Source organism: Dermochelys coriacea, chromosome 7 (genome assembly GCF_009764565.3).
Source record: "Dermochelys coriacea isolate rDerCor1 chromosome 7, rDerCor1.pri.v4, whole genome shotgun sequence".
Taxonomy (NCBI): Eukaryota; Metazoa; Chordata; order Testudines; family Dermochelyidae; genus Dermochelys; species Dermochelys coriacea.
Genome location: NC_050074.1, coordinates 31,466,670 through 31,494,567, shown reverse-complemented (window position 1 = coordinate 31,494,567; position 27,898 = coordinate 31,466,670). Strand labels below are relative to the sequence as shown.

The 27,898-nt window shown below is 51.2% G+C and overlaps 1 protein-coding gene across 2 annotated transcripts; it reads left to right on the top strand.

Moving 5' to 3' along the window:
• On the top strand, positions 1-26,209 carry OTUB1 (OTU deubiquitinase, ubiquitin aldehyde binding 1). Of its 2 annotated transcripts, none has more exons than XM_038410853.2 (7): positions 1-125; positions 5,014-5,075; positions 15,588-15,686; positions 16,259-16,377; positions 24,496-24,580; positions 24,902-25,096; positions 25,839-26,209. In XM_038410853.2, the coding sequence occupies exons 1-7, from the start codon at positions 71-73 to the stop codon at positions 26,034-26,036; spliced, it is 813 nt and encodes a 270-aa protein (XP_038266781.1). In that variant the 5' UTR covers positions 1-70; the 3' UTR covers positions 26,037-26,209. The 2 variants fall into 2 exon arrangements, with proteins under 2 accessions (XP_038266781.1, XP_043374520.1); XM_043518585.1 differs by lacking the exon at positions 1-125 and adding an exon at positions 3,159-4,055.
• Positions 26,210-27,898: the final 1,689 nt, after the last annotated feature.

Sequence of the window (27,898 nt, the reverse complement as noted above, 5' to 3'; positions counted from 1 at the left end):
GGAAGCACTTCCGGCGTTGGGGCCCGATGTGCCCCGGAAGCGCTTGCTGGGTGCGGGCTGCAGCTCAAAGATGGCGGCGGAGGAGCCTCTGCAGAAGCCGGAGCCGCTGGGGGGGGACACGGATGGTAATGGGGGGAGGGGCGGCCGGGGAGCCCCCATAAGGTACTGAGGGGGGAGGGGAGGGGCGGGGCCCCCCGGAGCGAGATGGACCCTCCAATACCCGCAGCCTGAGGCAAGGCCCTGCCACCCCCCGCGGGGAGGGACAAGGGCTTCCGGAGCGCCCCGCCCGAATGCGTCCTTGCCCCTGTAACAGAGGGAGGGACAGGGTGGCGCGGGGACCCCTTTAGAGAGACAGGAGCCCCGCCTCCACCTCTCCCCCAGGCCCGGCTTCCCCTCCCCAGCCCCCCGACCGCAGAGATAAGGTTCGTCCCGAATCCAGGGCAGGCTTCTCTCCCCCCCAGCGCCCAGCCCCCTACAGGAAACTCCTTTTCTGCCCCCTAGATCCTGGCTCTGCTTCCCTCCCCTGCTAGCATCCCCCGTAGGAAACTCCTTCCTTCCCCCCAGAGCACCCCTCCCCAGAACTGGCTCCCCCAGACTTCAGAGAAAAGGTCCCTTCCCCAGACTCGCTCATCTGCCCACTTCCCCTAACAGGAATCACTTTCCCCCCTAACCTTCCCTCAAGGGCCAGGACCCACCTCCCCCACAGGGAGCTCCTCCCCTCACCCCAAACGCCAGAGAAATGGTTTCTTCCCCAAATCCCACACATGCTTTCCCCCTACGGAAGAGGATTGTTCTGTTCCAAATCACACACCTGCCTCCTTTTAGGAGCTGCACCCCACAGTTCTCACCCCAGGAAGCTCCTCCCCTTACCCTAAGTCTCACAACCCTCACATGCACACAGGATCTGCCTCCCCCCCATTCCCTGGGGCCATGATCCTCTTCCTCTCCAGGAAAGGCCCCCCCTCACTCCAAATCTCAGACCACTCCCCCCACTCACACAGGATCTGCCTCCTACTCCATGTCTCTCGGAAACTGCTCTCTGTCCCCATCCACAATCAGCAGGGATGGGAAACTCCTCTCTCACCCCTTACCTACTTGCCCCCCTGCATAATCCCCAGGGAAAAGGTCACCTTCTTGCTTCCAGCTCCCTTCTCTTCCAAGTATACAGGGAGTCCCTTGCACCCCAAGGACAGGACTCTCCACAAAGTGTCCTGAGGCCTAGTGCCCCCTTCCCAATATGCACCAATCCATTCTGCCCAGCTCCTGAAATGGTAGCAATCAGCCCACCGTACCCACAGCATCCCTGGGAGCAGGATCCAGCCCTATCTGTGCCCTCAGGCCTAGAGATGTGGTTGCCCATGTGATACAGAATTCCCCAGTCTTGCTGCAATGCATGCTATAGCCTGCCTTACCCCGCTCCTCCATCAGCAGTGGCCCTGGAGACAATTCCTCCCCAACTCTGGCAATGAGAATCCCCACCCCACTCATTACACTTTAATATACATCATACTCTGCTCATTCATTGGCTGTATGCACCCTAACCCCTGCAGCACCTCTCTGAGAGACATGATCTGCATCCCCACCACCACCCTTATGGGGGACAGGATTCCCACCATCTGTTCCCTGAGGCCTAGAGGCCTGGCCCCCACACTCTGATCTATGTGCAGTCCACATAACCTGCCGCACACCCCATCAGCAGGATCTGTGCCCACCCAGCCCTGACTTCCCTGTGAGGCAGGATCTCACTCTGAGCTTCTGAGGACATTCCCTCCGCTTGGTCACACGTCTCTTACTGCCATATGGTGAGGATTAGGAAACCTTATGTGGGGGAAAGAACCTCCAAACCAAATCACCTGTCGCAAAGGAGTCCTAAAGCTCCCATCAGCATGTTCTTCCCTTAACCCAGCTCCCAATACACTCTGATTACCCCCTCCCTCCTCAAAACCCAGCACCCCACATCCCCTCACTCCCATCAAGCATCCCAGATGGTTTCACTTAAAACCTTGCTTGGGCCATCCCTAACTGAAAGGAATAAATAATGTCTTAATTGTTTGTTTAAAGGTGGAGGGGGGACTGTTAGAAAAAGCGATGGCTCTGCATAACGAGGGGCATCAGGGTGGCTTGGAGTGAAGAAAACAGACTCCCTCCCTCCCTCTCCAGTAGCTTCCCAATCAGCTTTGTCTCCTTTAAGTACAGTCCCTGCCCCTGGAGTATTACTGATAGACACAGTTTAAATTCTGTTTGTGTTGCAGAATAAAGACTATTTTGGTTGCTATGTCCCCAGTAGAGTCAGTCCCGGTTCACATCAGCAAGAAAAGTTCTGGACTCTGATCCAGATGGTTCTATTGATAAAACAGGGCTGTGGCCCAGCTGGATCTGCTCTGGGGAAGACTCTTATTGTGGGGTATCCCGGTTCTTCCTCAGTAGGCTGAGGAAAATGAGGACATGTGCACCTCATGTGGTTCTTTCCATCTTGTGTTATGTGGCCTCTGCAGAGCAAGAGAGGGGATCTGTACTGCATTAGCAGGGATGCATGCCGTTGGGCTGGGAGTCAGACTTGGGAACTCACGTTTGCCAGTGATGTATGCAATGGAATGGACCCAAATTGCTTTTTCATCTTCCTGCAGAGCTGGCAAAGCTCGTCTCTGTCTTTGAACTAAGCCAGACAGCACTGAATGGTGGACGGGTAGCAGTGATAAACAGAAGGCTGTTTACACGCAAAAGTTAGTCGTCTTTGGGAGATTTGTTTGAGGTGAAGCTCAGTAGGACTCCTGGGTTCCAAGCCTTGCTCAAAATTATTACTCCTTGGTTTCCCCATAAAAGAGGGGTGACGACATGTCGCTGGATATAGAGGAGTTTGTAGAAGGAGGACGGGAGAGCAGTTTCAATGGGCCAGATCCCTACCTGGTGTACATTGCCATAGCTCTAGGGACTTGTGCTGAGCTAGGGCCATTTACACAAGCTAAGGATCTGGCTCAAAGAGTTGATGTAATTTCAGCTGTTGTGGTTTATTATTAAATTATTATATATATTATATTATATATTATAATTAATATATAATAATATTATATATATTATTATATAATTATTAATTATTATTAAAATCACACTGTTGTGATTTATTATTCATAGATTTTCAGGCTAGGAGAGGGGACCATTTGCTTGAGGCCTAGGGGCTCTAATCCAACTTTGCTCTCAAATCCCTCTGCAATTTTTGTGATTTTTACAGTTCCGTTGTTTAGCCTGCCCAAACAAAGGCTGAGGGAGGATCTGTTTGCACTCCGTGAATGCACCGGGGGGTTAACCCCTGGGAGGGAGAAGAACTACTGAAGCTAAAGGACAGTGTTGGCACAAGAGCAGATGGGGTTAACTGGCCAGGAATCGATGGGGCTGGCAATGGGAAGAAGGTTTCTGCCCATCAGAGGAGGAAGGTTCTGAAACAGCCTCCCCATAGGAGCAGTGGGGAGCAAACACCCCAACTAGTTTGAAGATGGAGCTGGATAAGTTTCAGATGGGGCTCCCTGCGCTAGCAGGCCCTGGAGGCCATGACCCAAGAGGTACCTTCAGTCTTCTGTCCAGGAATAAAGTGTAAAGCACCTGTATAGTGGGTATAACTGCATCCACACTAGCGGCTGTGCTGCTCTAGCTATACCAGTGTAGTTAGTGGTTCATAGAGTGCAAGGCCCGAAGGGACCATGAGATCCTCTAGTCTGAGCTGTATAGAACAGGCCCAGGCATTTCACCCACTTCTCCCTGTATTTAGCCCATTTGCTCATAACTGACTCAAGCTTCTTCCAGAAAGGCCATCGTTGTTGAGATGGAGAATCCATTGCTTGGCTGGGGAGTTTGTGACAATGCTTAATCCCTGGGGCTGTTAAAAATCAATTCCTTTAGTTAAAGCAACACAGCTTTTGTGTGTCAACAAGACCCTCAAATCTTAGCTGCTAGTTGTGCCAAACTTTTGTGGACAGAAGCGTGGCCATTTAGAAGCTGACGGTGCCGCCTTAATATCTGTAATGCATGTTGTAGCAAAAGCATCATGGATTCGCCTAATGGTATTTACAAACAATAGCTTCAGTTTCTGTCTGCTAAAGAGCTACTTGTGCCTGTAATGAGTAGAGTTTAAAAAGACCAATTCTGACCTCTGCAGAGGCCACTGGCTGGAGCTGCACACAGAAGATGCATTGATTAGTTACAGCTATACTTCTTACTGAATAAGAAGAGTATCTGTGTTACAGAAGGAATTTGTAAAGCAAGCCCTCTTTGGTGTCTCAGCTTCTGGGTCAGCGTTGGCTTTCTTGTGTTGGGGTTATTCTGTTTGCTGTACCTTCTCCTGGGAGAATATTTGCTGTCCAAACTCGAAAATTAACCCTAGAAGGGAAATGGCTCATTTTGGCAATATGATGCACAAATTGATCTCTGACCTAGATTGGGGACTCCATTGAGTTGGGCGCTGCGCTGGCTTTCCTGATCAATAATGAGGGAGGAGGGCCTACTGGGCCGGGAGCTAGACAGGACCCCTCCCACCTCCCCTGACTGAGATCAGGGAACCCATCATGCTGGTTGCTGCACAGATATCTAGCGAGAGAGAGAGTCCCCAAAGAGCTCACAGCTTAAATAGCAGAGGAAGGCTCATCAGCCCATTTTGCAGAGGGGGAAGCTGGAGGCCCAGAGAGATGAAAGAACTCACTCAAATGCTATGATGGAGCGAGAAACTGAACCCACATCTCCTGAGTCTCAGCCCAGTGATCTGACTCGAAGGACTAGTCTTCCCCCTCCAACTGTGCAGATGGAGTTCTGTCTCGGGCAGTGTTGGCATTGCAGTGTGGGGGAAGGGTGATGGGAGCAAAGGTCAATTGAGACTGAACCTTGGGGAACTCATCTTTATGGCCGGATGGTGACCCCTAAGGTGTGGGGGGTGATATTTGAGACTGGAACCCACAGGGATCTGAACTGGCGGGGGTGCAGCTGGCGTGGGATAAGCATCTAATTCCATCTCTTCTTTTCTTCCAGGAGTTAATTGTTTGGCATATGATGAAGCCATCATGGCTCAGCAGGATCGCATCCAGCAGGAGGTGAGGCTTCAGAGGGTCTTTGGGTGCAGGGGGAAGTAGTCTGTCAGATCTGAGATGGGTCAGCGAGTGGATCTCAGTGGGTCCTTTGTGTCCTTGCTCACCCTTCACAATTTCTGGTAGTTTCACTTTCTATCTCCAGCCTCTGGGATGTTGGGGTTTTGGTACCTGGCCGCTGCCCTCCCTGTGCTATCCCCTCAAATCTCTCCCACAGGGGTTGCATGTAGCCTCAGTCATGTTCCCCCTACCTGCAGCTGCTCAGCTAAGGGCAAACTGCTCCCACCACTAACCCTATGAGGACGCAGCCGTCCTTCACCCCAGCTCCATCCTTTGGCTCCACAGGAAACTGGAAGCATGGGTACGGATGTCAGGACTCCTGGGGCCTGGGATCCAATCTAGGGGAGGGCAGTAGGGGGTGGTTCAGACTCCTGAGATGGACTTAGGCTTGGTGTGGCATGGGAATAGATTGTGCTGGTGGGTGTGTGTGTCAGGGCCTCTAGGGGCAGAGGGGAGAGGAAGAGGTGGGCTGGGGGGCAGTCCCTTGGGGGCTAGAGGAGGAGGTGTTGGGGCTCCTAGTCCAAGGGTGCTAGGCAACATGGGGCACTGTGTAATGGGCTCATGAGGGCTGACTGAAAATTTTCCATCAAAACACTCTTCCAAAAAAATCAGGTTTCTGACAGGAGATTTTTCTGCAAAAAGCATCAGCTGCTTCTTTGAGTGATGGTTCCTATTGTAGTCTGTTGAGGGTTTACGCACACGTTGTGCGCCCAGAGGTCTTGAAAGTATTAGTGTCTGTTGGTCTGCGCATGTGCCCTTGCCTTGCCTCATGGTTTCGTCCAAGGTGACAAAGGGCAGGGCAGACCGATGGTGTCTCCAGTTCCTTCTCACCACCGCCATGGTCCAAGTCAGAGCTACTAGTGTCCTCTTGTGTCTGACACACTTAAAAATAAAAAGGATTTGAATTGTACATAGTTTTATTCTTTCTTTTTTTTTTTTTTACTGTAGTTTAGCATTTAGTAGTAATATTTAGGAGATAAGAGACTTTGGGGAATCTGTTACTAGTCCCTCCCACCCAATCCAGCACCCACATCCGGGTACTGGATTATGCCAAAGACTCCAGGGTTCAAGATGTGCATCTCCTGCCCATGTTTGTTCTTGGTCAGCGATGAGCACCAGTGCTGCTCTGATGCTTGGGAGAAGGCCACATTTCATCCAGGTGCAGTATCTGCCTGTCCTTCCCAAGCCATACCCAAGAAGGCCGGGCTCTCTGCCTCAAGAAGCACATCATGGAGGTTGCCATGAGGCCGCAGTCGGATCCAGGCCAGGGAACCCCCCGCCCCTGTACATCATCCTGAGAAACCCAGGAGTGCGCCTCCAACTGTGGAGATTGAGTCCGGTTCTGCCAGTACCAGTACTACGGACCCCATGCCGGAGCCTAGTTGGGAGTCAAGGAAACATGCGCATAAGCATGGCAGTCGGTCTTCCTCCAGCTCCAAGAAGGGCAGTGCACCTTCCACGAGTTCCAGCCATGGAGAAGTGGTGCATTCGAAGGCTTACAAGCATGACAAGAAATCTCACAGACCAGTGGATCCGCCGGTACTGAGCTGCGCACACCTTCCAAATCAGCCACTTCTAAGTCAACAGAACTATCAATTTTGAAACAGTCCTCTGCTCCGGTTCCAGTTCCGGGTGCGGAGCGCATGCCATTAACACTGGGGAGATTGGAGACGGTGCCCGGGCCTCATAAACTCTTTGCTCTGGAAGAAATGAGGTCTCCACACCTTCCTTTACAGTCTGAGCCTATGGAGGTACGATCTCCAACCCAGGATGTATCTCAGTTGAGTTGTGCTTCCACCCGTTCCCCTACAGCTTATATGGTTCCACCGGTTCTGACGTTACCGGCATTGGAACCAGGATCTGAGTTTTCCTTGTTGGAGGATTTGGGTGGAGTGCAGGGGCCGTCCATCTCCTACCACCGCTACAAGTACCCTAAAGGACTACCAACTTAGTGGCAGTACCCTCCTCTACCCCAGCAGAGAAACCACTGATATCCCGCTCCATGGGGCCCTCGGCAGCATCTGGTCATACTGGGGACCCTGGCCTCAATATCCACCTTCAGAGCCTTTCCATTCAGCAAGAGAGGGTTCACCCCATCCCTGCTTTGGGCATCCTCGAGCAGATGTTTGGAACTGGTTTTGGAGGATGAGCCATTCAGTCTGGTACCACTGGAACAGGAACGATTTCTGTCATCTTCTCCAGACACAATAGTGACCTTGGCTCCCCTCGACCCGCAGATGATTTTCACCAGTTCCAGGACCTCCTACACAGATTCTTCATATACCACAGGAGGGAAGTATAGGACAAGCATCATCAGCTTCTGGACAGCCTTCAGGCCTCGGTACCGACATTCAGGTCTTGGTACCGACCAGGGTTGCTCTACCAATCAACGATACCATTCTTTAGCTGGCTTGTACCATTTGGCATACCCCAGACACTGATGCTCCTACCCTCAAGGGTGCCAGCTAAGGGGTCTGAGTTTCTGTTCTCTCACCCCCATCCAATTCCCTCAGGATCCAAGTGGCAATTGAGCAAGCCAGGCAGCAGCGCTCATCCGCCACCCTGATGGACAAGGCAGGCAAGTGGCTGGACCTTCTGGGTGGCAACTACAGTAAATTCGAGGACTTTATTTTCAGTTGAGAAAGTCATATTTGGCCAATAAGACCTGGTAGTTCAAGATCTGAAATTGTAGGCTAGCCGACAAGAAGACCTTGTGACCCATAAGGTCCAGACACTTGCCTTCCTTTTCTGCTGGGTGGTCATTTTTTACCAGTGCAACAATAATGGACAGGTGCGTCCTGGATGTCATTCAACATGGCTATAAGATTGAGTTCATGACACTACCTTACCTCCACCCCGGCCCCTCCTCAGGGACCACTCTCATCCTTGGTCTAGAGGTCAACTCCCTACTGCAAAGGGGAGTGATAGAGCATGTTCCTCCGGACTATCAGGGTACCGGGTTCTATTCCACTTATTTTCTAGTACCTAAGAAGAAGGGCAGGTGGAGATCAATCCTAGACCTCCGACGTCTCAATTGCTTTATATGCAAGCCAAAGTTCTGTATGGTCACCTTAGCAGCCATCGTACCATCCGTAGAAAGAGGCATGTGGTTTATGGCTCTCGTTATGTAGGGCACCTATTTTTGCATAAATGGGGAGATTCTTGATATTCACAGAAGGCCCTGAACACTTCCAATACGGAGTCCTACCGTTTGGACTCACCACTGCTCCACAGGTCTTCACCAAAATTTTCTCTTTCATAGCGGCCCACCACTGGTGTCATGAGGTCCTTATATTCCCCTGTTTTGATAACTGACTGCTAGCAGTGCGATCCAGGGACGAGGGTTGAACCTCGACCTCCATGTTACTCGGTGTCACGGAGTCCCCAGGCAATGCTGTGGAACTGCTCCCTACGAAGCCAGTCAAGACTCTGGTGAAATCTCCTCTCTGTGAGGAGACTGTCTGCAGGGCAAAAAGCTCACACGGCTTCCACCTTCCTGGGTCTGACCTCGGAGCATTCAGCATCCTCTGCTGCTACATGCACTTCCCACAGGTAGTCCGCCTAGGCGGAGTCTTGGGGAAGCCTGAGGGTCCTGCACCCCAACTTCGCAGTCAGACGTGACTCTTAGCCAGCCAGTAAAACAGAAGGTTTGTTAGATGACAGGAACATGGTCTAAAACAGAGCTTGTAGGTACAGAGGACAGGACCCCTCAGCCAGGTCTATTTTGGGGGGCTGTGAACCAGTCTGCACTTCACTCCACATCCCCAGCCAGCCCCCAACTGACTCACCCTCCACCCCGTCCTCCTCTGGGCTTTGTCCCTGTCCTGGGCTAGGAGGTCACCTGATTCCTTTGTTCTCCAACCTTTAGCTATTACCTTGCGGGGAGAAGGGAGCAGGCCATCAGTTGCCAGGAGATAGAGTGTCGGCCAGTTATGTACACTGGCCCTGCTCTGCAACAATTACACCCCTTTATCCCACCACCTAGAGACTTAAGAAATGCACGGGGAAACTAAGGCACCCCTACAGTATTTAGAGGAAACATTAAGAACAGTCCCACTTCGTCACATTTGGACTAGTTTCTTCCCTGGGAGGTAAGCGTAAATGTCGAAAAATCAACTTTGGTTCCCAGGCAATCCCTGCATTTCATAGGGGCCTCCATCGATTCAGTCTCAGCACAAGCCTACGTACCGTGGGACAGGTTCCAGACTCTACAGAACTCATCGCCCAAGTAGTCAATGGTCCTTCTGTTCTGTCAGGACTTGCCTATCCCTCCTTGGCCACGTGGCAGCCTGCACATACGTCACTGCCTTTGCTCACCTCCAACTTAGCCGACTTCAGCTGTGGCTCCAAAAAATCTAGTCGCCCACAGCAGAAAGTCCGTGGTATTAGTGCCTCCCGAGGTGCTCTCCTTGTTCCAGTGGTGGACGTACCTGAGACAGGTCTGTGCTGGGATGCCATTCCTCTCATCTTTGTCGGACATGACAATCATCATGGACGCATCGCTCTCCGGATGGGATGCCCACATCGGGGAGCACATGATGCAAGGGACCCAGACCCCTCGGGAATCCAGAATACACATCAACATCATGGCGCTTCGGGTGTTACGGTGAGCGTGTTTCTTCCATCCATTTGCTTCCATCGTGTTCTCGTCATATCCGACAACATCACCATTATTTATTACATCAACAAGCAAAAGGTCATGAGGTCGACTACACTCTCTGCACAAGCGGTTTGTCTATGGGGTTGGTACATTGCCCGCAAGATCCTATTGTCGGCAGCCTATCTTCCTGGGGCTCAGAACATGATTGCAGACTCTCTCGGCAGGATATTTGTGGCCGATCACGAATGGGAGCTTCATGACACCGTGGTCAACAACGTTCTGACTGGAAGGGCATATCGAGTGGGGTTCCACAGGGATCAGTTCTGGGTCCGGTTCTGTTCAATGTCTTCATCAGTGATTTAGATAACGGCATAGAGAGTACACTTGCAAAGTTTGCGGACGATACCAAGCTGGGAGGGGTTGCAAGTGCTTTAGAGAATAGGATTAAAATTCAAAATGATCTGGACAAATTGGAGAAATGATCTGAAGTAAATAGAATGTAATTCAGTAAGGACAAATGCAAAGTACTCCACTTTGGAAGGAACAATCAGTTGCACAGCTTCAATATGGGAAATGGCTGCCTATGAAGAAGTACTGCAGAAAGGGATCTGGGAGCTGTAGTGGTTAACAAGTTAAACAGGAGTCAGCAGTATAACACTGTTGCAAAAAAAGCAAACATCATTCTGGGTTTTATTATCAGGAGTGTTGTAAACAAGACTCGAGAAGTAATTCTTCCTCTCTACTCTGCACTGATATGGCCTCAGCTGGAGTATTGTGTCCAGTTCTGGGCACCACATTTCAGGAAGGATGTGGACAAATTGGAGAGAGTCCAGAGAAGAGCGACAAAAATTATTAAAGGTCTAGAAAACATGACCTATGAGGGAAGATTGAAAAAAATTGGGTTGGTTTAGTCTGGAGAAGAGAAGACTGAGAGGGGACATAACTATTTTCAGGTACATAAAAGCTTATTACAAGGAGGAGGGAGAAAAATTGTTCTCCTTAATCTCTGAGGCTTGGACAAGAAGCAATGGGCTTTAATTGCAGCAAGGGCAGGAAAAACTTCCTAACTGTCAGGATGGTTAAGCACTGGAATAAATTGCCTAGGGAAGTTGTGGAATCTCCATCACTGGAGATTTTTAAGAGCAAGTTAGACAAACACCTGTCAGGGATGGTCTAGATCAGTGCTACTCAAAGTGGTGGTCCGTGGACCAGTGCCAGTCTATGTGCACATTGGAAAAAAAAATTGCCGGTCCCCCACATCAGATCGCGTGAGAAGCAGTGGTCTAGATAATACTTAGTCCTGCCTTGAGTGCAGGGGATTGGACTAAATGACCTCTTGAGGTCCCTTCCAGTCCTACGATTCTATGATTTTCAGCCAATGGGGGATTCTGACCAGGGATCTCTTTGTCTTCCATGCCAACAGCAAGTGCACCATGTACTGCTCCAGGGGATGGAGGGAAGTTTGGTGCCCATTCCCAGAGTGATACCTTTGTCCTCTGCTGGTCAGACCAGATAACTTGCGTGTTTCCCCTTCTAACGCTCCTGCCATGAGTCCTCCACGTTATCAGGCGGGAGAAGGCAATGGTTACTCTGATGGCCCTGTTCTGGCCACGCCAGTTCTGGTTTCCACAGCTCCTCCACGTGTCAGCTCATCCTCCGTTTCTCCTCCCAGCTTTCCCAGAACTGCATTCACAGAATGGCAGCAAGATCAGGCATCCTGTTCTGAAGACCTGGACCAGTCCACACAAGAGATCCACTTCCTGGACACTACGGTGCTAATAAGCGATGGTCACATAAACACCACCCTATATCGGAAACCTACTGACTGCTATTCCTACCTACATGCCTCTAGCTTTCATCCAATCATACCACACAATCCATTGTCTGCAGCCAAGCTCTACGATATAACCGCATTTGCTCCAACCCCTCAGACAGAGACAAACACCTACAAGATCTCTATCATGCATTCCTACAACTACAATACCCACCTGCTGAAGTGAAGAAACAGATTGACAGAGCCAGAAGAGTACCTAGAAGTCACCTACTACAGGACAGGCCCAACAAAGAAAATAACAGAACCCCACTAGCCATCACCTTCAGCCCCCAACTAAAACCTCTCCAACGCATCATCAAGGATCTACAACCTATCCTGAAGGACGACCCATCACTCTCACAGATCTTGGGAGACAGGCCAGTCCTTGCTTACAGACAGCCCCCCAATCTGAAGCAAATACTCACCAGCAACCACACAACAGAACCACCAACCCAGGAAGCCCGTTGCCAACTCTGTCCACATATCTATTCAGGGGACACCATCATAGGGCCTAATCACATCAGCCACACTATCAGAGGCTCGTTCACCTGCGCATCTACCAATGTGATATATGCCATCATGTGCCAGCAATGCCCCTCTGCCATGTACATTGGCCAAACTGGACAGTCTCTACGTAAAAGAATGAATGGACACAAATCAGACGTCAAGAATTATAACATTCAAAAACCGGTTGGAGAACACTTCAATCTTTCTGGTCACTCGATTACAGACCTAAGAGTTGCTATCCTTCAACAAAAAAGCTTCAAAAACAGACTCCAACGAGAGACTGCTGAATTGGAATTAATTTGCAAATTGGATACAATTAACTTAGGCTTGAATAGAGACTGGGAATGGATGAGTCATTACACAAAGTAAAACTATATCCCCATGTTATTTCTCCCCCCCCACCCCACCCCCCACTGTTCCTCAGATATTCTTGTTTACTGCTGGAAATAGCCTACCTTGCTTGTCACCATGAAAGGTTTTCCTCCTTTCCCCCCCCTCCGCTGCTGGTGATGGCTTATCTTAAGTGATCACTCTCCTTACAGTGTGTATGATAAACTCATTGTTTCATGTTCTCTGTGTGTGTATATCAATCTCCCCTCTGTTTTTTCCACCAGATGCATCCGATGAAGTGAGCTGTAGCTCACGAAAGCTTATGCTCTAATAAATTTTAGTCTCTAAGGTGCCACAAGTACTCCTTTTCTTTTTGCGAATACAGACTAACACGGCTGCTACTCTGAAACCTGTTCTGAAGATGTTTCACCTCAGAGCTTAGTTTTTGGGTAGGCATCTTTGCTAGAATGGGAATGTTCGTCAGCAGTACAAGACATCCCTTTGAGCAGAAGGAAGGAGTCAACAGGGTGTTCCTATTAGGCCAAGTGGAAGCGCTTTGCCTACTCAATTCCATTAAGATCCACACAGCAGTTGTCAGTGCCTTCCACCCTACTGTGGAAGGGCAGTCCATATGTACACATCCATTGACTGCCAGATTTTGGAAGGGCCTCCTCAGAATCTTCCCACCCATTCAACTTATCGCTCCCCAGTGGGACCTCAATCTCGTTCACTCAACATTAATGAAGTCACCCTTCAAACCACTGGCTTCCTGCTCCCTGTCCCTCCTTTCCATGAAGGTCATCTTCCTGGTAGCTATTCCTTCTGCGAGAAGGATAGGCGCACTGGGGCTATGATGGCAGACCCCCTTTCACCACGTTTCATAAGGACAAAGTTTCCCTGCTCCTGCACCCCGAGTTTCTGCCAAAGGTTGTGTCCTACTTTCACCTCAACCAACTCATACACTTACCTGCTTTCTTTCCAAAGGCACACACCTCAGCGGAGGAACAGTGCCTGTGCTCACTTGATGTCCACGAGGCCCCAGCCTTCTACCTGCAGAGGACGAGACTGTTCCGGAAGTCCCCAGACTGTTGTAATAGCTGAAAGACTTCAGGGGCAGGCGATCTCCACACAGTGGATTTCAGGGTACATTACTCTCTGTTATTGGGACTGCCTCCCACTCCTCGGGGTGAGAGCCCATTCTGCAAGAGCTCCAGCATCGACTGTGGCCACCCTTCATGACGTACTGCTTTCAGACATATTCAGGGTGGCCATGTGGCATTGGGGACGACATACCTTTGCTGCACATTACACAGTACAAGATTCTGTGACGGATGCCTTGTTCTTCATGGCTGTCCTCTGTTCAGCCGTTCCACCCCTTCCCTTGCACCCTCTTCTGAATTAGGTACTGCTTGTTAATCACCCTCCTTGGAATGCAATAGGGACCATCACTCGAAGAAGAAGGGGAGGTTACTTACCTGTAACTGAGGGTTCTTCGAGAGGTGTGGTCCTGTAGCAGGGTGTAGCAGGGCCCCCTTTGCTCCTGTATGCTGCATTCACAAACCACTCAGAGACCCCGGAGCTCAGCAGTCATGGTGTAGTTTATTTATAACGTGTGCTCCCACTGTCTTCCCACCACATACAGCTTGGGTTTCCTTAGCCTTACAGACTTTTCCACTTCTGCACCCAGGAGGGAAGGGCTACCGCTGTCCTTCCACTCTCTGGCTCCCCGCTTGCTTCCTTCCTCTGGGCCTGTATGTAGCCCCAGGCTAATTAGGCTGGCAGTTGTTTCCCATTTGCCAATCAGGTACAGGTTTCTCTAGCCAGTTCCAATTTACCTCCCTTAATTGGAGCTGATGTGACAGAGGGCTGGCTCAGGAGTTCCTGCCCAGCACCCTGTCACAGGTCCCTATCTGTATTCCACTTCCCATCCTGCTTCCCCCTCTGCTGCGGACCTGTTCGATTTGCGGTGCAGAAGGAGCTGGAGAGGCGGTTGGTCCGCCCCACCCTTTATCGTCTCAGGTGAAACCATGAGGTGCGAGGCAAAGGGGCACACGCGGACCAACAGAAACAACTACTTCCAAAATCTTTGGCTCCGGATGCGTGGCGCATGCGTAACCCTCAGTGGAATACAGATAGGGACCACGCATCTCCGAGAACCTCCAGCGACAGGTAAGTAACTTCCTCTTCCCTGGGAAAAATGTCGTGGGGGATTTTTCTGTCAAAAAATCCCAACCTGAATATCCAAAAACTGAAATGTTTTGATTCTGAAATGCTGCTGCAGTTCCTCATGGGAGTTGGAGTTCAGGTGCCTTGTGCTCCCATTCTCCTCTATGGCTGGGCTTTCCAGCTGGTCTGCATCCCCCGTGATGCACCATGGCTGTTGCATCCTCTTGCTTAGATGGGGGACTGTGGGCCCTTGTGGGAGGTCTATGTCAACCAGGAAGTCTGGGTGATAGGGCCCTACCAAATACACAGCCATGAAAAATGCATCACAGACCGTGAAATCTGGTCTCTTTCCATGAAATCTGGTCTTTTGTGTGCTTTTACCCTATACTGTACAGATTTCACTGGGGAAACCAGTGTTTCTCAAATTGGGGGTCCTGACCCAAAAAGGAGTGGCGAGGGAGGTCACAAGGTTATTTTGGGGGGCGGCGTAGTATTGCCAACCTTACTTCTGCACTGCCTTCAGAGTTGGATGGCCGGAGAGCAGCATCTGTTGGCCAGGCACCCAACTCTGCAGGCAGCAGCGCAGAAGTAAGGGTGGCAGTACCATACCATGCCATCCATACTTCTACGCTGCTGCTGGCGGCGGCTCTGCCTTCAGAGCTGGGCTCCTGCCCAGCAGCCGCTGCTCTCTTGTTGCCCAGCTCTGAAGGCAGCTCTGCTGGCAGCAGCAGTGCAGAAGTAAGGGTAACAGTACTGCACCCCTCCCCCCCACAACTCCTTTTTGGGTGTGGACCCTTACATTTACAACACTGTAAAATTTCAGATTTAAATAGCTGAAATCATGAAATTAATGGACTGTGACATTAATGGACATTAATGGAAATTAATGGACAGCTCCCAGGAGGCCCTGCAGCCAGCTCCTGGTCTCCTGCTGCAGGCCCTGGGTGTCAGTTTGCTCAGGGTGCCTCCATAGCAAGGTTAGGGAGCCATGGCCACCGCTTCCTCCCCGCTAGTGTCACAGTGCCTCCCGTTGTCCTTCCAGATCGCCGTCCAGAACCCCCTGGTGTCAGACAGACTGGAGCTGTCAGTTCTGTACAAGGAGTACGCGGAGGATGATCACATCTATCAACAGAAGATCAAGGTAGGGACCAGCCAGGTCCTCCCTGCTCTAGCACCTCCCCCCCCAATCCCAGCCCCTTGATTCCAGGCCCTTTCCTCCTTAGTCTCCCTGTCTGATCTTCCTAGGTCCCCTGCTCCTCCTGGCTCCCCCGTCTCCTAATTGCAGGCCCCAGCCTGCCTCACCCTGATACCTAAATCCCAGACCTCTCTCCGTCCATAGTCCCCAAGTCTCCCTTCGAGCTCTCCGTCCCAGCCCCTCAATCTTGGCCTCTCCCTCCCTTCCCTCCACGCCGCTCCTCAGCTTATCTTTGCTAGGTTCACCACCACCACCCCTTGAAAATACTGGCCTTCCGTGGCCACGCAGTCCCCCAGTCGCCCCTCCTTATCATTGTCCCTCAGACTCACCTCTCTAAGTAGTCCGCTTCCCACCCCCTGAATTCTGAGCCTTCCCCGCCCCGCCCCGCCCCTCCAGGCTTTGGCAGGAGCAGGAGGTGTAATAACGCTTAGTATTTATGAGGCACTGTCGGCCACTAACCTCCCAGTCCCTTTCCCTAGGAGAGACTAATTTTGCCTCCCCCCCTCCACTCTGCACAGGACCTGCTCAAAAAGTACTCATACATCCGGAAGACGCGGCCCGACGGCAACTGCTTCTACCGGGCGTTTGGCTTCTCGCACCTGGAGGCCCTACTGGAGGACAGCAAGGAGCTACAACGGTAGGGTGGGGCCCCGTTGGAGACCGGAGTCCACCCTCCCCCACAACAAGGGCATCAGTGTGGTGGGAGGGCAGTGGGAGACTGTGCGGCCTAGCAAGGGGAGAGTGCTGGGCTAAGACTTGGGAGACCTGGGGTTTATTCCCAGCTCTGCTGCTGGTTTCCAGGGAGACCTTGGGCAAGTCCCTTCCCTCTCTGGGCCTCAGTGTCCCCATCTGTAAAATGGGGATGATGATACGACAGTGAAAAGCGCCATATAAGAGCTAGGGGGGATTATTAGCCTGGCACGCGTGGATCACTGCTTCTATCCCGGAGGGCAGGCTGGGTGATTGGAAAGGCCCCAGAATGTGACTCCTGTCAAGTCAGAACTCTGGCCACATGGCATCTTCCTCAAATCGAAGACACTCCTTAGACTGTAAGGATCCTCCACCCCTTTTGTGTTTGAAACAAATATATTCAGGTCTTATTTACGGCACAGGATCAGCACTCCTGGGTTCAATTCCCAGTTCTTCTTCGAGTGATGGTCCGTACGTGGATTTCAGACGTGCGTGTGCATGTGCTGGAGCCGGAACTGTTCATAGTAGGGTCCATTGACCTGCACGTGTGAAGTGTGTTGACTGCGTGCCGCATCCGAGGCTTTAAGGGGCTGTGCGGGTCGACGCCACTCCAGTTCTCACTTACTATCGCATGGCTAGAGTCGGAACCCTGTTCCCCAGTGTTCATAGCTCGCTAAGAGGACTGCTCTCTGTTAATTGTATATAGTTTTTCTGTAGTTCTTAGTACTTAGTTGTCTGTTTATTAGTTAGCTGTTAGTTGCTTAGATTTCCATTGGACTTTCTCACCTCCGGGGGCTTCTCCCTGGCCCGGGACTATGCCCCGGCAAGCTGGTTTTAAATACTGTGCTTTCTGTCTGCACTCCTTCTCCGTGAGAGACAAGAACCAACACTGTCTCTGCTGTCCTGGTGAGACTCATATCGCCACCCGCTGCTCCATCTGTCGCTTGTTCCCACCTTGTACCTCGGAATCCAGAAAACTTCACTTCCACAAATTCCTTATGGAGGTGGTTTGGGGTGAACCCTATAGCTCAGTGGTTTGAGTACTGGCCTGCTAAACCCAGGGTTGTGAGTTGTGTGCCCCCATGTGCAATCGGATCTGGCGGCCAGGACGTCCTGGGGCCCTTCCTGCTTGGCACTGGTGGCACTGTCCCATTTGGCTAAAGCACACTGTGTGCTCTAGAAGCACGCTCATGGGCATAAAGGCAGCTCCCCAATGGGGACCGCCTCCAAGCGCAACGTTGCCTCCCTGAGCTTTGCCAGGTCGGGTGAGAAGTCGCATACCAATCTGGACGCTCCTGCTCTGAGGAAGTCTCGCACGGAGCACAAGTCCAGGCACCACGCCCCAGCAGCGCCTCCGCCAGCCCCGGTGACTGACCCACCACTGTCATCTCTGGCTTCTTCTACCCCACCAGGACCGTCCAAACTTGCATGCCCGGACCCGCGCACATTGGGATGTCTGTCCCCTCTTACATTGATGGCTGAACTCAGGCTGCTGTATCCTGGCGCACCTCCATGCCCCAGTCCTTCAGGCACCTTCCGTCTGCTGTGGGTGAACTACTCCTGCGCCAGCCTGCTGTTCCACTCTGCCTTTCTCCGCTGGACCTTTCGCATGAACTCTCGGATCGCCCAGCCTTCACCCCCTATACTGCCGGCATCGCTGGCTCTGACAGCCCCACCCTTACCGGACCTATCTTTGGATTCTGAGTGGTCCTCGGAACCGAACACCGCTTTCTCACCTGCCCGGTCTTACAGCCCAGAACACCAGCACCAACTGTACCATCAGCTGTCTGTTCTGCCAGCTGATCCGTGGTTCTGCTACCCATGGGCACCGCCTGTGCCTGGTGATCCCTATGCTTGTCCCTACTGGACTGCATGGAACTCCTACCGTGACCCAAGTGTGCTGTCCTGTCTGCATCACTGCCCTTCTCCAGTGCTCACCGCTCCTCCCTCTGTATACAAGGAGCCTCTGATCGTTTCCACACCAGCAGCGCCATCGCCCCCTCCAGTCAATATGGGCACCTCTTTGTTCCCTGACGATGCTCTGACCACGTGCAGTACCAGGACTTGCTTCAGCCCATGTCTACACCTCTCAACCTGCCTGTCGAAGATGTCTAGGATTCACAAAACCAATTCTTGGACATCCTGCAACCCCCTGGACCCTCGCGCACTGCCCTCCCTTTTCACATAGCCCACATGCAGCCAGCCCAAGCCGCTTGGCACACCCCGGTCTCTTGTGCTCCTACCCCGAAATGGGCAGAGCGCTGCTACTTCGTGCCTGTGAAGGACATGGACTTTCTCTTCACCCACCCTCACCCCAATTCACTGGTGGTACAAGCTGTGACCGAGCTCACACGCCAACAGCATTTCCGTTCCATGCCACCCGACCAGGCCGCTAAAAAGTTGGACCTGCTGGGCCGCAAGGTCTACTCTTCTGCTGACCTCGAATTCTGTATTGCCAGTTACCCGACCAGTCTGGCCAAGCACGATTCCTTTTGTACTCTAAGCTGGTGGACTTTCAGGCCTTCCTACCCCCAGAAAAACAGCAGGATTTCCAACACCTTGTGGACGAGGACAGGCTGGTGGCTAAAGTAGCTCTGCAGACCATGGTTGATGCCGCTGATGCCACATCCTGCTCCATGGCATCCGGGGTCGTTCCCCACCAGGACTCCTGGCTCCAATCCAGCGGCTTCCCAAAGGAGGTTCAGACCACCCTGGAGGACCCTCCATTTGAGAAACAATAAATTGTTCAGTGACAAGATAGAGGAGTCTTTGCTTTCTCTCAAAGACTCTCATGCCACTCTCTGGTCGCTGGGCCTTTATACCCCATCCTCAGCTCACCGCCAACAACGGTCGTCCTTTTGACCCGTCCCTATTCCACATACCAGCCTTACCCGCAGCGCCTGCCTGACTCGTCCCATCATTGCCCATGTTCACAATGACCATGCTCCGCTGCTACAGCTACTTCTTCCACGTCTACCTTTCCGTAATGTGCTTCAAAGCAACCATTCTGACTCCCTCCTCGAGACCTGCAAACCTTCCTCTACCCCCCTTCCTCCACCCCCACCCTGTTGGGTCGCCTCATCTCTTTTGCTCACAACTGGGGCCAGATTATCGCCGACTTCTGGGTGCTGGACATCATCCACCAGGGCTACTTTATGGAATTGCTTTCCTTCTTGCCCTGCTGTCCACCCCAGCAGCACCTGGGCACTTCCTTGCATTGCCACCTTCTCAGAGATGGAGCAGATGCCCTCCTGTGGAAGGGCACCATAGAACTTGTCCTGCACCCCTATCGGGGTTGAGGCTTCTACTCTCCCTATTTTCTCGTGCCAAAGAAAGGGGGTAGCCGTCACCCTATTCTGGACCTCCGGCTCTTGAACAAATTTATCCACAGATTCCATTTCTGGATGGTCACCCTTCCCCTCATTCTCTCTTCCCTTCCCCGTGGAGCCTGGTTTGCGGCTCTCAATATGAAGGATGCCTGCTTCCATACCAATATCCACCCCGCTCATTGCAAGTTCCTCCAAATCACGGTGGGCCGTTCCCACTATCAGTTCTGGGTCCTCCCCTTCGGTATTGCTACTGCCCCCGCATGTTCACGAAGGTCTTCATGCAGGCTACCGGAGGCAATGCCCTCCTCCTGTCCTGGATCACTCACCTCTGCTATGCGTTCCTGCCCATTCCCCTGCTCCCCCAAGTCCTGCGCGAGGTGTGGCACATCCATGCAACTCTTCTCCTCATTGCCTCCACCTGGCCTCACCAGTACTGGGACACGGATCTCCTATATCTCTCCGCTCGTCCTCTGATCCGTCTCCCGGATCTCCTTACACCAGCAAATAGCCAACTACGACATCCCAACCCAGGCCCTCTCCATTTCCCGGCCTGCTATCTGGATGGGCTCACATATACAGAATGCATGCTCCTTCCCTGTCCATGACATCCTTATCCATAGCCAACGCCCGTCCACTCAAGCATGTTACCGAGCCAAATGGCACCGTTTTACCAGCTGGGCGCAACACTGCCTGCACACCATCTCCATTCCCGTTGTCCTGGATTACCTCCTTTCTCTCTGTCAGTCAGGCCTCGCCCACTCCTCCGTACGCATCCACCTGGCCACGCTTAGTGCCGTCCTTCCGTCTTTGGATGGGTTTTCCATCTTCACCCACCCGACTATCTCCTACTTCCTTCGCAGCCTTCTCAACGCCTTCCACGCTGTCCAGAAGCCTACTCCTACCTGGGACCTTCACCTCTTGCTTTTCACCCTCACCAAGCCGCCCTTTGAACCACTCACCACTTGCTCCCACACCCATCTTTCCATGAAGGTGATCTTTTTGGTAGCTGTCATGTCCGCACAACACATTAGCGAACTGGTGGCCAAAATGTCTTTCACTGTCTTCCACAAGGACAAGGTCTCTCTGTGCCTACATTCCAAATTTCTCCCCAAGGTGGCCTCACCATTCCATGTCCACCAGTGTGTGCATCTCCTGACCTTCTACCCCAAACCACACGCCTCCCCTCGAGAATATGCGCTCCACACTCTCGGTGTTTGGCAGGCATTGGCCTTTTTTCTTCACAAATATCTCCATTGCTGTGAAGCTTCTTGCTAGAATCTTACTGAATCGTCTGCTCCCTCTTGCAGAGGAAGTACTTCCAGAGTCCCAGTGTGGCTTCAGACCATCACAGGGTACCACTCACATGATTTTCTTAGCCAAGCAAATCCAGGAAAAATGTCAAGAATACCACCAGGAGTTGTATATGGCCTTTATCAATCTGACCAAAGCCTTTGACTCTGTCAACTGTGAGGCTCTGGAAAATCATGTCAAAGTTTGGCACAGAGACAAGAAAGTTTGGCTGCCCAAGCAAATTTATCACCATTGTAAGACTCCTCCATGACCAGGTGACTGCCTCCATCCTGTGCAGTGGCTCTATCTTTGAGCCCTTTGTCATCCGAACTGGCGTAAAACAAGGCTGTGTACCGGCACCCTCCCTTTTCTCCATTTTCTTAGTAGCTATGAAAATAATAACCCATGACCATCTACAACAGGGCATTGGCATCCAATATCAGACTGACTGCAACTCTTCAACCTTTCTTGTCTCTGTGCCAGAACTAAACTAATATCGGGAACAATAACCGAACTCCAGTATGCAGATGATTGTGCTGTAGTTGCACACTCAAAGGAGGATCTGCAAACAGCCCTTAATTGCTTCTCTGACGCTTACAAAAGCCTGGGGCTAACTCTGAACATCAGCAAAACAAAAGTTCTCCACCAGCCAGTCCCTGGTCAATCATCAACAAGGAAGATCTACATCGACAAAGAAGAACTGGAAAATGTAGAATACTTCGCCTGTCTTGGCAACCATCTCTCAGAGAGGGCAGACTTAGACGTTGACATTCAGCACAGAATTCACTGTGCCAGCCTTGCCTTTGGCAGACTGTCTCGCCGGGTGTTCAACAATCACAACATTAGAACACATACTAGACTTTTAATTTATAAAGCGGTGGTAATCCCAGCTCTTTACGAGACTTGGGTGACCTACAGAAAACACCTGGAACGCCAGCACCAGCACTTTCTTCAGAAGATGAGGATCATTGCCCTAATGTCAGTGTCCTCACAGAGGCCAACATCTTCAGTGCTGAGGCCCTGATTATCCAGCACCAGCTGAGGTGGAGCGGGCACTGTGTGCCCATGCCTCACGTACGCTTACCAAAACAACTGCTGGAGTACGTCCAACTCACCAAAGGAGAAAGGAAACGGAGACCAAAAGAAACACTTTAAAGCAGTGGTTCTCAGACTTTTGTACTGGTGACCCCTTTCACATAGCAAACCTCTGAGTGCGACCCCCTTTATAAATTAAAAACACTTTTAAATATATTTAACACCATTATAAATGCTAGAGGCAAAGTGGGGTTTGGGGTGGAGGCTAACAGCTCGCAATCCCCCAGGTAATAATCTCACGACCCCCTGAGGGGCCCTGACCCCAATTTTGAGAACCCCTGCTTTAAAAATACCCTCAAGATAAACATCAAGAGCTGTGGCATTGACATCACACACTGGGGGAGAGCAGCCCAGGGATAACTGGTGAAGACTTATCAGAGAGGGAACATCCACTTTTGAGGAGAATCGCCTTGCCCTGGTCGCAGAAAAATGCCAGAAAAGAAAGAAAGGAAAGACAACCGTTATGCAGCAATTGTGGCCCAACCGTCTTCCAACACCACCTGCAATGTCTGCCAGCGAACCTGTGGCTCAAGGATCGGACTCATCAGTCACCAAAGGACCCATGAAAAATAAAACCTGTGAAAGAGATCTTCCTCGACCTCCAGGGATCACCGATGACATTGAGCAGATGTTTTGAGAGAGCTCTCCAGAATGATTCCAAGAGCTCTTTCTTGAGTGGTAACATCTAATTTAGACCCCTCATTTTATATGTATAGTTGGGATTATGTTTTTCAATTTGCATTACTTTGCATTTATCAACATTGAATTTCATCTGCCATTTTGTTGCCCAGTCACCCAGTAACTCTTCGCAGTCTGCTTTGGACTTAGCTATCTTGACTTAGCTATCTTGAGCTATCTAGTTTTGTATCATTTGCAGATTTTGCCACCTCACTGTTTACCCCTTTTTCCAGATCATTTATGAATATGTTAAATAGGACTGGTCCCAGTACAGACCCGGGGGACACCACTGTTTACCTCTCTCCATTCTGAAAACTGACCATTTATTCCTACCCTTTGTTTCCTATCTTTTAACCTGTTACTGGTTACCCCTTCCGTCTTATCCCATGACAGCTTATTTTGTTTAGGAGCCTTTGGTGAGGGACCTTGTCAAAAGTTCTGCTCAAATCCAAGTACCCTATATTCACTGGATTCCCCTTGTCCACATGTTGACCCCCCTCAAAGAATTCTGGTAGATTGGTGAGGCATGATTTCCCTTTACAAAAACCATGTTGACTCTTCCCCAACAAATCATGTTCATCAGTGTATCTGATAATTCTGTTCTGTACTATAGTTTCAACCAGTTTGCCTGAAGTCAGGCTTACCAGCTTATAATTGCCGAGATCACCACTGGAGCCTTCTTAAAAAATTGTCGTCAGGTTATCCTCCAGTTGTCTGGTATACAAGCTGATAGGTTACAACAGATAGTTCTGCAGTTTCACATTTGAGTTCCTCCAGAACTCCTGGGTGAATGCCATCTGGTCCTGGTGACATATTACTGTTTAGTTTCTCTTTGTTCGTTCCAAAACCACCTCTAATGAGACCTCAATCTGGGACAGTTCCTTAGTTTTGTCATCTAAAAAGAATGGCTCAGATGTGGGAATCTCCCTCACATCCTCAGCCATGAAGACCAATGCCAAGAATTCATTTACTTTCTCTGCAGTGGCCTTGTCCTTGAATACTCCTTTAGCATCTCGATCGTCCAGTGGCCCCATTGATTGGCTTCCTGCTTCTGATGTACTTACTTTTTTTTTTCCTAGTACTTTTTGAGTCTTTGGCTGGCTGTTCTTCAAATTCTTTTTTGGTCTTCCTAATGATATTTTTAGACTTCATTTGCCAGAGTTTATGCTCCTTTCTGTTCTCCGCAGTAGGATTTAACTTCCACTTTTTAAAGGATGCCTTTTTGCCTCTCACTGCTTCTTTTATGTTGTTGTTTAGCTATGATGGCACTTCTTTGATTCTCATACTATGTTTTCTAATTTGGGGTATACATGTAAGTTGAGCCTCTATTATGGTATCTTTAAAAAGTTTCCATGCAGGTTGCAGGGATTTCACTTTTGGCACTGTCCCCTTTAATTTCTGTTTAACTAACCTCCTCATTTTTGTGTGTTCCCTTTTCTGAAATTAAATGACATGTTTCACCTCCTCAATCTCTCCTGTTCTCTCTCTGGGCTAAAATGATTTGCTCTAATTCTGGTGCTTGGATTTAGCATGCAGGTGCCAGGTGGGGTTGGTGGCCTGTGATAGAGAGGGGGTCTGACTAGATGATAGGGTGGTCCCTTCTGGCCATAAACTCTATGACCTCCTCCTTCCCCCCCACCCATACTGACCCCATCTCATCTCATCTCATGCAGGTTCAAGGAGATCTCTGCCAAAAGCAAGGAGGACCTGGTGTCCCAGGGCTTCACAGAGTTCACAATTGAGGATTTCCATAACACGGTGAGTAACATTCCCCCCATGGGTTGGGAGCAGATGTCATCAGATGGGATGGGATGGTCGGAGCAGATCAAGACCTGTGAGACCTCAGTTTGATTCTTGGATTTCCTGCAGGCTGCCCGGGCAGCTTCATGTAAACCACTTCCCCCCCCCTCCAATTAGGTCCTCGGTTTCCCTAAGCTGAGGGAACCAGCTCAACCGCGCATGCGTGCCACTGTAACAGACCAGAGTCCGGCACGTTTATTCTAACTCTCAGAGAGCTCGTGGGTTGGGTGGTGGAGCAAGGGGTCTGCCTCTAACACCCTCCCTCACGTGCCCCTCCAGTTCATGGACCTGATAGAGCAAGTGGAAAAGCAGATCACGGTCTCCGAACTCCTGGCCTCCTTCAACGATCAGAGCACCTCTGACTATCTGGTGGTGTACCTGAGACTGCTGACCTCCGGCTACCTACAGCGTGAGAGCAAGTTCTTCGAACACTTCATCGAAGGAGGCCGCAGCATCAAGGAGTTCTGCCAGCAGGTAGGGGCAGCAGGGTCTAACTATAGAGTTTGCTCTCCCCACCATCTCTAAATCCTGTGCTTACACCACACGCAGCATGAGGAATTTGGGGGTGGAAGATCCATGGCATGATTTTGCACTGGGGTGCCTCTGTCCCTCCCAAACCATCTTGGAGTGGGAACTACAGCCCAACTTCTCCCTGTGTCAAGGAGATCTCTGGGTAGCAAGGCCGAGACCCAGCCGACTTGTGATCTCAGTAGCATCCACAGTTGGTTCCTGGGACAGGGGACAGGATGGGAAGGGATGGGACAGGATGGGAAGGGACGGCACAGGACAGGACTAGCCTGCCCTGCCCTTGGGAGAGGGGTTGAGATCCAATAAATGTGTGATCTGAGTAGGATTCACAGCTCGTTCCCTGGAGGGACCAGAACGGGGTCCCTTGTCCATTGAGAGAGGTCACTGAGACCAGCTGACTTGTGATCTCAGTTAGATCTCTAGGTAATTCCCCTGGGGGGATCCTCTGTGGGGCGGAATGGGGCGAGGGGCCCTGGCCAACTGGCATATTGATAGATAGCAGGAGGCGGGGAGAGCTTTGTGACCCAACAAATTTGTGATCTGCGTAGGAGCCAGAGGTAGGTTGCTGGAGGAGGGGAGGCCTGTCAAGCCCCACCCAAGGCGGGATGTCGGTAGCATCTGTAGGCAAGTCCCCAGGTCAGGCGGGGCAGACTCCCTAACCCTCCGTGTCCCACTCGATTCCTTCCAGGAGGTGGAACCCATGTGCAAAGAGAGCGACCACATCCACATCATTGCCCTGGCTCAGGCCCTGAATGTGTCTATCCTGGTGGAGTACATGGACCGGGGCGAGGGTGGAGGCACTAACCCCCACGTCTTTCCAGAGGGCTCGGAGCCCAAGGTGTATCTACTGTACAGACCGGGACACTATGACATCCTGTATAAATAGGTGCCGGCCAGCTGCCTCTGCTCCCTCCCCACAGGTGTCCCGTGGCCCCCCCATCTCCCTACCAGCAGTCTCTGTGGTTGTAAATGGTAATCTCGCGCGCTGCTCGCTCTCTCTGTTTTCCGTTGTTACACTTGCCCGTCTGTGTTTTATTAAAGGGGATGCTGGTGAATGGAGCCCGCTTGTCTGGTGGATTTGTTCAGGTTGCAAGGGGGCAGTTAGTTATTGTCCCCTGGCCTGCCTATCCCCACCCACCTTGGATTAGAGCAGACCACTGGGCCTGTCCAGGCACCAGTGTCCCCCTTCCCCCCGACCTTGCCTGTGGTCCCATGTAGTCTGCTGTGGGACCTTGGGCTGCAATTGCCCCCAGCTCCTCTTCTACCTGAGTGGAAATGTGCAGCCCTGAACGTAGCTGTGGCTGCTGTTCACCCTTGTCCTCTGAACACAGCCTGGATTGTTTTGCCTGTCATCTGATATCTTGCGGTAGCGAACCCCAGAGGCTGAGAAGTAAGTTGGTGTTGCATCTGAAAAGGCCACCTGAAAGAACTGTCTTGAGGTTGCAAAGCAGAGTGCTTGGAAGTTAGGAAACGCCTGCCTGTGCTATTGTCGTCTTCAACCGCCTGGGTTGGTAAGTGCCTGGGATGGAGAGCAATTCAGTATTTGTTTCTTTTTGCCCTCCTCTAGCCCCCTCTGTTGTTTGCTGCCCTGCCCCAGAGGCAGAATTCTGAAGAAGTTCTCTGTGGGCTTTGACAGGGTGTCCTCCAGTGCGGGAAGCACCCTGTGTGGTGGTGGTATGCCCATTGCAGAGATGGGTCAGCGCCTGCCTCTGAAAAGTCGGGTGGAGGCACCTTGCTCAGTACGGCAGAGCCTCATTTGACTGCATGAGCCAGAGGAGGTTCCTTTTGTGGAGAAACTGCTATGGAGGTGATCATGTCAGTACACTGCCTCCATTTGAATTACCCCAGTGGAAGGCTGATTAGAATCAGTGTTTCAAGGTGGACTTCATTTATTAAAGAAGACAGCCTTAGCTTGGGTCAATTTACAACTCAGCAGAGGTGGTACAGTCAGGGACTAGGCTATTCCAAGAGTTATTGCATGACCTGCTATTGTCTTAATTCAGTGGTATGTTAGAAAACAGCAAAGGCTTCTTTGCTCAGGAAAATGCACCAAGGCCTTAAGACAGGCCCAGCTAAGAGGTGAAGCTTGACCTCAGGGTGTTGGGATAAGGCTCCTACCAAGTTATTTCCATGTGTTGTCCTTTTAATAAGGATTGCTTTGATTTGTCAGTCCAGGGGCTGAAGACCTTGCTGCTGCCCCACTCGGTTCCAGCAAGACTTGCTTTCCCACGGAGGCATGACACAGGTGCAGTTGAGCTCTGTCTCCTGCCAATAGTTAGAGGTTCTACCCCTTTTCCAATACTGCCCCCTGGTGAGGAAGCCCCTCTAACCAACAGTCACCCTTTTGTCAATAATGAAGAACCTTGTGGTTGTTAAGTTGAGGTGCCACATTCGCAATCCATGATAGTTCATGTTGAACATACATAATATATCACACTATGCTTTAGATAGATACTGCTCCCACTAGACATTGGCACTATGCAGGCAGTGGAACTGTTTCTGGCACCCCAGGGATCCATCTGAGCAGCAGGGAAATGCCCTGGAACCTTCATGCTGACACCAAAGCTGGGCCTTCGTCTTTGAGTTGCTCTGAAGCAAAGTTCATCTCACCTGGGGTGGGGAAGAGGAGGAGGAGAAAGACAGGTAAAAATGACTCCCTGCTGCAATCTTTGCATTAAGACAGTCAACTCAGGGGTGGGAATTTCCAGTGCTCGGCCATATGGTCACCTCCATGCCCTCTCTGTCTGC

Excerpts from the sequence above, each read along its gene's own strand:
- OTUB1 (XM_038410853.2), top strand. The coding sequence starts at position 71 with ATGGCGGCGGAGGAGCCTCTGCAGAAGCCGGAGCCGCTGGGGGGGGAC. Across the intron at positions 126-5,013 it reads GCTGGGGGGGGACACGGATG|GAGTTAATTGTTTGGCATAT; the intron begins GTAATGGGGGGA and ends CTTTTCTTCCAG. Across the intron at positions 15,687-16,258 it reads TCTATCAACAGAAGATCAAG|GACCTGCTCAAAAAGTACTC; the intron begins GTAGGGACCAGC and ends CACTCTGCACAG.